Consider the following 11,560-nt stretch of genomic DNA (forward strand, 5'->3'; position numbering starts at 1 on the left):
GTCTTCCACTCGTCCCCCTCACGTATCCGGATGAGGTTGTACGCGCTGCGGAGGTCCAACTTGGTGAACACAGTGGCACCGCGGAGATGTTCCAGGGCCGCTGGGATGAGGGGAAGTGGGTAGCGGAATTTGACAGTAATTTTGTTGAGGGCACGGTAGTCGATGCAGGGCCTCAAGCCTCCGTCCTTCTTTGCCACAAAAAAGAAGCTTGAAGCAGCAGGGGAAGTAGACGGGCGGATGTATCCCTGTTCGAGTGCCTTTTTGATGTATTCCTCCATGGCCTTCTCCTCCGGTAGTGATAGGGGGTAAATGCGTCCCCTAGGCACTGGTTCACCCGGTAGCAGATCGATGGCACAGTCCCATGGCCGGTGTGGAGGAAGTTTGGAGGCGCGCTGCGGGCAGAAAACGTCACTGAAGGGGGCGTAGTCCGGGGGAACATCCACGGAGCGTTTCTCGACAGGGCTTTCGATAGAGGTGGCGTTCATGGAGAGAGACTTGGAGAGTGGAGACGTTGGAACAGGAAGCGCTGGGAAACAGTCGGGAAAGCAGTGATCGCCCCACTTCAGGATTTCGCCCGTGCGCCAAGAGATGGTGGGATTGTGTTGTTCCAGCCACGGGCGCCCTAGAACCACGTCAGCAGTGGATTCCTCCAGAACCAGCAGATGTACCTTCTCCGAGTGCAGGATGCCGACACAGAGTTGAAGAGGTCCCACATAATGACGGATGTTCTTACGGCTCAGGGGTTTGCCCGTGATGGAGTGGATTTGATAGCTAGTCGGAGACGGGGAGACTTTGAGGTTGAGTTGTCGGCATAGGGCACCAGAGATGAAATTTCCTGCTGACCCTGAGTCGAGGAGCGCCACCACTGGAACAGAGGTGTTTGCAGCAGTAAGGATTACAACAGTAGTGAGTGGTTTCATTTTTTGGATAGAGGGAAAAATTGCACTCACCACGGGCCGAGGAGGACGGGTTGGGCATGTGGAGATGACATGCCCCGGTAATCCACAATATAAACATAAGTTCAGGGTCAGCCTTCTTTGTCTCTCATTAGTGGTGAGACGAGAATGATCAATCTGCACGGGTTCGGTGGCTGGTTCTGGAGAGCTGACGGGTTCGGACCGACGGAGGAGGTTGGTGATGGTTGACTGGCCCTGGTGCTCTAGGAGACACGACTGCATACGGGACCCCACGCGAATGGCGAGTTGGATGAAGCGTTCCAGTCCAATGGAGTCCTCGTATGCAGCGAGATGCAGCCGCATATTGGGTTCCAACCCCTGACGGAATGATGTGATGAGAGCTTGTTCATTCCATCCGCTGGTGGCGGCTAGCGTTCGGAACTGCAAGGCATATTCGTTAACAGAGAGATTACGTTGTTTTAGATTATAGAGTTTCTCACCAGTCGATGAATCCGTCAGAGGTCTCCCGAAGACCTCTCGGAAGTGAGAGACGAACGCCGAGTAAGATCTGACCACAGGGCCCTTTTGAGTCCACAGAGAGTCTGCCCATTGCAGGGCCTTACCTTGCAATTGCGAGATGATGAACGCTATTTTAGCCGTGTCGGTGGTGTAGAATTGCGGCTGCATCTCCAGGACCAGTTCGCATTGGAGAAGGAATCCGCTGCATTCCTCCGCCGATCCAGAGTAGGGCGCCGGTTTGGCCATGGGACTGGCGGTGAATGCAGGTGAGGAAGCGGTGCTGGCTGGTGCTGGAGTGGAAGCGTTGCCAGAGGAAGATGACGATAGCTGTGGTGTGAGTGCTCGGCGCAGCGTGTCCACGAGCTCTTGAAACGGGTCGTTGGTGCTCATACTGTGAAGTTGTTATGGTCCGGTCTTCTGTTACAACAGAGACACGGAGACTGAAGTAGAAGCAATCCAGTTAAGTATTTATTTGCAAACAGTAGAGCATAGAATGATAACAGGCAGATATGGCGTGAAGAGAGATGAATAGGGTATAATACTGTCCTTTTCAACTTGCAGATGATGGATGAGAGATGCAGTTGAGGGAGACGATGGAGACACTCACACACACAGGTAGGTTTGCACACGGGGAGACCAGGAGACGAAGGAGATGAAGGAGATCGCTGGAGCAGGAAGGTAAGTAGTTTGGGAGTCCTTAAGGTAAGCATACATATCATGTAGTACGAACGAGACCGGACAGTGAGTGTGTGTGAGTGTGGTGGCTTTATGGTGCTGGTGATTGCAGGGTAATGACGTGCAGGTGGCGGTGATTAGAAGGCTGGTGATTGAGTGCGTGGGTACTGCAGTGAGGTGGAACCTGACGTGTCTGTGACAGTAATGTATTCCTGTGATCAGAGCTGAATTTTCAGCATCATTACTCCAGTCTTCAGTGTCACATGATCCTTCAGAAATCATGATGATTTGCTGCTCAAGAAACATTTCTGATTATTATCAATGTTTTTGTTGTATTATTTTTATCGAAAGCCAGCATAGTGTTGTGTGAGGCTCCTGAGTCCTGCTGTCATGAACTCACACACCGCTGTGTGTCTTTCTGCTGTCAGGTCTGCATCTCTCACTCTTAGATTCATCTTTGAGCAATTGAAGTTATGTATTAATAATTTCTGAATTGGCTTCTTATTGTTTAATTATGTGATTGGAATGATATATTTTTACCTGACAAATGAAATGTTATATCTGATTTATTCTGAGCCCTCCTGAGTTCATTATTGCTAACTAGATTATGTGGAGGCTGATGTTACTGTAAACCTTTGTCTCATGAATGAATGGAGCAGTATGTCATCTGAGACCTTTTGATTCTGTCTTCCACTTAGCAAGTTGCACTGACGTGACTAAACAAACTAGTTGAACTGTTTAAGCTTGTATGATAGTATGCCAGTGTATGTTACCATTTGCATTGCAGTGCAAATTAAGATGCATAGTTACAATAGTAACTGTTGTAAATCACTCCAGTAAGATTTGATTAAATTTTTTTCTCATTTCTATTAAGGATTTTTATTAAGAAATATTCCAGACAAACATTGGTTAATGCATTTATAATAATGCATGATGCCCTAATAAAGCTCTCTGATTACAGAAGAAGGACATATACATTCTATCTCTGACTTCGTCATCATGGGATGGTTTCTGGTTTCACAGCTTCTGCTGGTGTTCATATCAGTTCTGACACTGAGTAAGATTTTGTTTATCATCAGTTTAATTTTCAGTCTTATTGTGGCAGGGAAGGACAATAATAATATTAATAAATAAATAAGAAAAAAATTCTTTATTGAATTTTCTTTTTCTGAATTTTAATCATCTCTTTTCTCTTTAATAGCCAGGGCACAAAATTCAACTGCACCAACAACACTGGCAGGTAATTATGGACCTTTGAACCACAACTGTGGTGTGAAATGAACAAACCAGAAAAGAACCTGATACTGTTTTTAAATTAAAAGCTCTCAATATTGAGAAAGACCCTCCCACCATATCAAAAAAAAAAAAAAAATTATGTTATGGTCAGATATGACGGTGCTACTGCAACATGCATCACCGCAGATGAGCAGATGAGTATCTCTTCAGCAAGCTGACGCGCAAACTGCGCAAATGAAACTGAAAGTAAGCTCAACACACAATCATCTTCATTAAAAGTATTGAGTCTTCAAGATCTTACCAGTGCTGTTGCCGCACACTCTCCTATTGCCGTCTTTGATTTTGAAATTAGCTGATGATCAATAAAACGCAGCTCATATTAGTTGCTTTTGGTGATGTGAACTCCATTTAAATCATTTTTTATCCTGTGTTCTCCCAAAGAACATACACTAACAAGAAGCGACACTCAATAGAACGTTCCATTGAAACGCCGGTGCCCAGCAGCAGCCCTGCGTTTCCGACATTTTGGGGTGAAAGCGAGTCAGCATTCCACTAGTTTCTATGGCAATATCAGCTGCTTTGTGAAAATAAAATGTACATTAAAGCTGAAATCCAACATGAATGATGACAACACTGAAGAAAATACTATCACTAGTGATCATCAAATCCTTTTAACAGTTTATTTTACACACTTTGTGTTTAAGTCTTCTGCTTTTTTCACAAAAATGTTGCTCTCTAGAAACCCAGTCAATTTGGGTTAAAATTCTTTAAAAGATCTAGTATTAGCATTATAAACACTGAATTATTTCCAACATATACAATTAAAATGAGGACATGCATCAGAAAAATTGTGAATGTTGCACATAAATATATGAATATAACAGCTTGATTTTGCATTGTTGTCTAATGTCCGTTAAAGCAAAAGTGTCCAAAAGTGGGAGTTATGTGATAACGCACAGAGCAATGCATCATGTATTATAAGATCATTACGTTTGTAGTGTAATCCATTAAAACGTACAATATAGCCTATTTCAATTCAGACCTAGATACTATTATTACTCCACTAGGTCTGAAATATATTGTTCGCTGCAATGATGATCTTAAATTTATTAATTATTAATTTACTATTAATAAATGTGTAAAGTTGCATAAAATGAAAATACTCAATAAAGTAGGCTAACTGCGTTACCTCAGATGGTTGAATGTTTCGACTGTAGGAGCCATACAATTTACTTGTGACTTAATTTAAAAAACTGTTCTATTGCGCTTCTGATTTGGCAGTGAAATTCGCTGATTTTGGGTGCGTAAGATGTGAAGGATTCAGTGGTCCAGTTAGTATTTTCACCCCATAATGGCGGCCGCGCTACCGGAGCGCCATCTAGTGGCTGTTACCCAAAAAGTATCAAAGTGTCGCCTCTTGGGTTCAGCTCTTTGGTTCTCCCTCATTCCTCGTCAATGTTAAGATGTGTTTGTGTGAGTTTCCTGTCTATTCTCCTTAGTTTGTGCATTAAATACTATTCATCCAATTCTCCTTCGCCATTGTGCTTCTCACTACACTACGTTACGTGACAAATAATTTTTACACAATGTTTCTAAACAATGATGTATGGATAATCAATTAAACCTCAGTTGCTTCAGTCCAGTAAATGTAAGCTCTAACAATATCTCTAACAATAGGCCTAAAAGTTTTTCTTGAGCTTACTTTATAAAAACATGTAAAGATTCTACAGAGAAAAGACACGTGAACAACAAGCTGAAGATGGACATTTTTACAATTACGCTAAAATGCCTTTTACTTGCTAAAAAAGTATAAACTATCAATCAGACGTCAGAAGGCATGTAGACAAGTTAACTGAACTTTACACAAAGTGATTTATAATTTAATGCTTTTTCTTTAACAGCGATTATACAGACTATTTCTCCATCAACAACACCTGCACCAACAACATCTCCATCAACAACACCTGTACCAATACTATCTCCACCAACATCACCTGCATCAACAACACTGTCAGGTAATTACGGACCTTTGAATTAGAACCAGAACTGTGTTTTTGCCGACCCAAAAGCTCTCAAGAATGAGAATGACCCTTTCTCTATCAGCAATATAGCAAATCATGGAACTCATGCATGTTTCACAGACCTACTGGCTATTTACATAAATTCTTCAATATGTCCTGCCACAATTTCTTGTTTCAATGGGAAATACATCAATACAGAAAAGAAAACTGGCATGTCAAGAGAGTTCATGAGGTATTTAATGTTGTTTGTACAGTATTTATTCTTACAGAAAACACAACATGCAAACACCAAACAGTGTTGAAAGACTTATAATATGCCTGTGCAATATTTTCATGTACTTTGGAAGTGTTTTATTCAGCATAAAACAGACGTTGCAGTAGTGTTTTAAAGTATTTTAAGTATATCTAAATGTTTTTTCAGCAAGAATGGATTGGATCACTGTTTTTTTCTGTTGCTGTGATCTCATGTTGGTATATAAAAATCCATCTCTGGTGTTTGAAACATGAGCCTCATAAATCAGTGTGAAATGTAAATGTTGAAATATTTTGTATTTTTTTTGTGTTCATTCTCTTGCAGCACCAGGAAAATTCTATCAGTTCGGCTCAGCTGCAGGAGACACTGAAGGTTTTGTTAATAGCAGCAATTATGTTGCCTTCTCCACTCCATTTGTGTTCTTTGGCCGCACATACAACCACACATATGTGAGAATCCGGTTCTATCGCCAGATTAAACATGGATGTAAATGTTGTGATAAGCCATTTCACTCTGGATTTGAACTGATTTCTTTTATTTCAGGTTAATAATAACGGACTTCTTACATTCAACCAACCTTTACCACAATCTCTCCCTTACTACATTCCCAAATATGCAACTGAAGATTTCATTGCTCCGCTCTGGACTAATCTTGTCAGCTTTGGATTGGGCAAATACTGGTATCAGCAGTACACTAATGGAAGTGTGCTCACTCGCGCCACTCAGGATATAAACCGGTATTTCCCTCAGAGGGGTTTCACTGCTTCTTGGGTCTTTGTTGCAACATGGGATTTTGCTCAAACATCGAACGCAACTATAATTAATCACACAGCACCGGTAAATAATTTCCCCTCTTTTCAGGTAAAGGGTCGAAGACTGTAGACTATAATTTATGATGTTTCTTTTCTCTTCAGGCAATCACGTTTCAAGTGGTTTTAATTTCAGGAGGTGGATTTTCTTTCATTCTGATGAATTATGGTGACTGTGCTGGGATATCTTCTCCAGTAGAGGTAAAACAAACATCACAAGATTTAAATAATAATCTATAGGATACTGGCTCTATATGAATATGTAACATTCGTGTTTTATGGTTTTAATAGGCTGGATTTGACACCATAAACTCTACTGACTACTATCTAATTCATTATTCAACCAATGGCAGCTACATCCCAAACCTCAAGAACACGACTAACGTAAACGTCCCGGGCCGTTGGGCCTTTCTTGTGAACAGAGGATCAGGTAGGACTTTCATCAGGATGTGTATTACTATTTTAGATTCCACCTGTTGTCATCCCAAGTTCTGAAAACAGTTCATGTGTATTCGATGAATGTGAATGTGACAGCATGTATTTCTCATGCTGTCAGCAAATCACACTGAAGTCCTAAAGGGCAAGTCAGAAGATGAAAGACGGTGGAAAATGACCTTGTACTAAAATCTTTGAACCTAATAATTAATAAAAGATCTTTTAAAACATGACATAAAAGTTGAATACTATTTGTATTTTATTAATGGATAATCCATAGCTAGGTGTGCATTACACACTTTTAATGCATGACGTGGAAGCAAAGAACCACACGATGCGAAGCGCATTACAATCATGTAGCCCAGTGGTTCACAATCCAGGGTGCCTGGAGTTACAGTGGGTACGGAAAGTATTCAGACCCTCTTCAATTTTTCACTCTTTGTTATATTGCAGCCATTTGCTAAAATCTTTTAAGTTCATTTTTCCCTCATTAATGTACACACAGCACCCCATATTGACAGAAAAACACAGAATTGTTGACATTTTTGCAAATTTATTAAAAAAGAAAAACTGAAATATCACATGGTCCTAAGTATTCAGACTCTTTGCTCAGTATTTAGTAGAAGCACCCTTTTGATCTAATACAGCCATGAGTCTTTTTGGGAAAGATGTAACAAGTTTTTCACACCTGGATTTGGGGATCCTCTGCCATTCCTCTTTGCAGATCCTCTCCAGTTCTGTCAGGTTGGATGATAAATGTTGGTGGACAGCCATTTTTGGGTCTCTCCAGAGATGCTCAATTGGGTTTAAGTCAGAGCTCTGGCTGGGCCATTCAAGAACAGTCACGGAGTTGTTGTGAAGCCACTCCTTCGTTATTTTAGCTGTGTGTTTAGGGTCATTGTCTCGTTGGAAGGTAAACCTTCGGCCCAGTCTGAGGTCCTGAGCACTCTGGAGAAGGTTTTCATCCAGGATATCCCTGTACTTGGCCACATTAATCTTTCCCTCGATTGCAACCAGTCGTCCTGTCCCTGCAGCTGAAAAACACAGCATGATGCTGCCACCACCACCATGCTTCACTGTTGGGACTGTATTGGACAGGTGATGAGCAGTGCCTGGTTTTCTCCACACATATCTCTTAGAATGAAGGCCAAAAAGTTCTATCTTGGTCTCATCAGACCAGAGGATCTTATTTCTGACCATCTTAGAGTCCTTCAGGTGTTTTTTAGCAAACTCCATGCGGGCTTTCATGTGTCTTGCACTGAGGAGAGGCTTCCGTCGGGCCACTCTGCCATAAAGCCCCGACTGGTGGAGGGCTGCAGTGATGGTTGACTTTCAACAACTTTCTCCCATCTCCTGACTGCACCTCTGGAGCTCAGCCACAGTGATCTTTGGGTTCTTCTTTACCTCTCTCACCAAGACTCTTCTCCCCCTTTTGTAACCTTGGTCAGATCTGTGCCTTGCCACAATTCTGTCTCTGAGCTCTTCAGGCAGTTCCTTTGACCTCATGATTCTCATTTGCTCTGACATGCACTGTGAGCTGTAAGGTCTTATATAGACAGGTGTGTGGCTTTCCTAATCAAGTCCAATCAGTATAATCAAACACAGCTGGACTCAAATGAAGGTGTAGAACCATCTCAAGGATGATCAGAAGAAATGGACAGCACCTGAGTTAAATATATAAGTGTCGCAGCAAAGGGTCTGAATACTTAGGACCATGTGATATTTCAGTTTTTCCTTTTTAATAAATCTGCAAAAATGTCAACAATTTTGTGTTTTTCTGTCAATATGGGGTGCTGTGTGTACATTAATGAGGAAAAAATGAACTTAAATGATTTTAGCAAATGGCTGCAATATAACAAAGGGTGAAAAATGTAAGAGATCATCATCTCAGTATTAATCACCGATAGATTCAAACATGAGCCCCATAAATCAGTGTGAAATGTAAACAAAAATGTCAGATTTTTTTTTTTTTTTTTTCTCTTGGCAGCACCAGAAATATTCTACCCATTCGGCTCATCAGGAGACACGAGAAACGCTGCTGATGATGATGGAAGCTCCTCAGTTATTCCACTGTTGAGTCCATTTCTGTTCTTTGGCCGCAGATACCAGCAGATTTATGTAAGAATTTGATTCCATCTTGATTCTAAGTCTAAATATGAAAGGCGGATATTTTATAAAGTCACCTGTGATCCTGTGGCTGATTTTGATAGTATTTCTCATGTTTCAGGTGAATAATAATGGACATCTCACATTCAACCAGCCTTCATCACAGTTTGTTCCCTACTCTCTTCCTGCTTTTGATGGCCAAGATATAATTGCTGGTCTCTGGACCGACCTTGACAACCGTGCGAGAGGAGTGGTTTCATATCATCAGTACACTAATGGAAGTGTTCTCACACGCACCACTCTGGACATAAACAATCATTTCCCAAATCTGACCTTCAACGCTTCTTGGGTGTTTGTTGCAACGTGGGATAAAGTCGCTTACTTTCCCTTCAGTAACACAGTACGTTTGATATACTTCTGAAATGTGACTGTTTTCACTTTACCAGTAATTCAGTTAAATTCAATTCCAGAATACTTTATTGAACACATTAGTAGACAGTGATTAAAATTATAATTAATTTAAAACAGTAAAAAATAGCAATGAGCTCAGTCAGTAATGTTAATAAAAACAATATTCCCTAACACAAAAATATAATTGTATGTATATATAAAAAAAAGATGAATAGCGAATGTTAGGTTTAAAGTGATGATTCTTTTTCAATCTTTTCAGGAAACATCGTTTCAAGTGGTTTTAATTTCAGGCAGTAATTTTTCATTTATTCTGATGAATTATGGTGACATCGCTGTAACAAGACTTCCAGTGGAGGTAAAATAAACTTGTTTTCTGTATTGAGAACCAGGGGCAGATTTAACCCAATAAGCGAAGTAAGTGATCACTTAGGGCATCAGGCAATCAGGAGACCCCACAAAATACCCAGAAGCCTTTATAAATCATATATTCTGTTTGGTCAGGATATAAATATTAAATGTTTAACATTATTATTATTACATCTGTATGAATGCAGGACCCCTCATCATGGATTAGAGTTGACCGTTTCATTAGAACGGCAAAGTAAAGTTTAGAGCTACAGCGAGCGCAGGCTCATTAGCTGCAGAGCTTCTAAAAAATATTAAGATACATTTCCACAGCTCTGACTTTTTTGAGATTTCAAGCACCTGTAAAGACACCATAATGAAGAAAAGTTGGGATATATGCCATATAATTTCATGATATTCTAGGGTAGTCTATGCATGAAAGCTTTGTGTGATTGTTGATTATTTAATGTGTCATGACGTTCTTATACTTCAGCTTGCTGACCATTTATATATTACCTTACATGGTAACACTTTACAGTAAGGTTCATTAGTTAAACATTAGTTCATTTATTAACTAACATGAACTAACCATGAGCAATACATTTGTTGCTGTATTTTCTAATTTTTGTTAATGTAGATAACTATGTTAACTAATTAACCTTATTGTAAAGTGTTATTTACAGTTTATATACTAGTTAGGCTTAAGTATTCCCTTCTTATTTTAACTTTGGGTATAAAAAAAATTGTGCTTTTAGAGAGAGAGAGAGAGAGAGAGAGAGAGAGAGAAAGTTGGGGCCCCATAACTGACATCGATAATCAATAATCAATATGTCTGCCCCTGTTGAGAACAGAATGTTACTATTCACTAGTGTATAACAGCATTTGTACTTTATACTGTTTATATGAATAATGTTTTACATATTTTCAGGCTGGTTATAACACAATAAACTCCTTTAACTACTTTATGATTCCTGGATCAAACAACGGGAGCTTCATCTCAAACCTCAAGAACTCCAGTAATGTCAATGTTCCCGGTCGATGGGCCTTCAGGGTGGACAGTGGAAACAGCACCTCTAAAAGTAAGAAGTCTTGTCTTTCTAGAAATAGATCATAGGTATGTTTTGTTTTTGTTTTGATCAATTTCATATACATTTCCCATGTAATGTTTTTGTATGATTAATGTCAACAAATATAAGTATTTTGTGTGTGTGTTTCCCTTTAGAAAACGTCATTGGACTTCGAGTAAGATTTTCCTCAGTTTTTGATCTAACACAGTATGAAAACATTACGATTCTACAGCAAGTATGTCACACTGACTAGGAATATTTATAAAAAAAAATACTGTGCTAATAGATCATTCATGGAAAGTTTGATCTGTCTGTCTGTTTGTTTCAGATAAAACAGGAGCTGGTCAAGTACGGTCTGCCAAGAAACATAGAGCTGAAGTTAAGAAAACTGCAAAAGATAACGCCGTAAATTCAGTGTCCTTCAGGAAAAGAAATAAAACAGTCCTGTTCACTGACAGAAAATATCTCATTGACCATGTGAAGTTTGTGAAGACCCCATTATTGTGGTTTTATTTGAAGGATTAAAGCTTCAAAAGAAACATAAACACCATGAAACTTACAGTAGCTGTGTGAAGAACAGACTGAAATTTAAGCCATTCAGATGTATAACATACTGACATCCACTCTAGATTTCCTTGAATGCTCACAAGTTCACTGATGTGATGATATCCATTTTGACGAAAGCAATCTTTTGATTCAAATCTTTTTAGTAAATCAGCTGATGTTGTTACTAACCTAACCTAATCTGAATGATTCAATCACAAATGGGACTGATCTATTTCCATTC

At 39.9% G+C, this 11,560-nt stretch overlaps 1 protein-coding gene across 1 annotated transcript; it reads left to right on the forward strand.

Moving 5' to 3' along the window:
* The first annotated feature begins 2,067 nt into the window (after positions 1–2,067).
* LOC137008308 (mucin-like protein) lies at positions 2,068–11,182 on the forward strand. Its single transcript, XM_067370278.1, has 13 exons — positions 2,068–2,093; positions 3,292–3,330; positions 5,228–5,292; positions 5,925–6,049; positions 6,144–6,437; positions 6,515–6,610; positions 6,701–6,839; positions 8,832–8,962; positions 9,072–9,350; positions 9,621–9,716; positions 10,635–10,785; positions 10,929–11,008; positions 11,102–11,182. Exons 1-13 carry the CDS (start codon positions 2,068–2,070, stop codon positions 11,180–11,182), a joined length of 1,602 nt encoding a protein of 533 aa, XP_067226379.1.
* The last annotated feature ends 378 nt before the right edge of the window (positions 11,183–11,560 follow it).

Source organism: Chanodichthys erythropterus, chromosome 19, assembly GCF_024489055.1.
Source record: "Chanodichthys erythropterus isolate Z2021 chromosome 19, ASM2448905v1, whole genome shotgun sequence".
Taxonomy (NCBI): Eukaryota; Metazoa; Chordata; class Actinopteri; order Cypriniformes; family Xenocyprididae; genus Chanodichthys; species Chanodichthys erythropterus.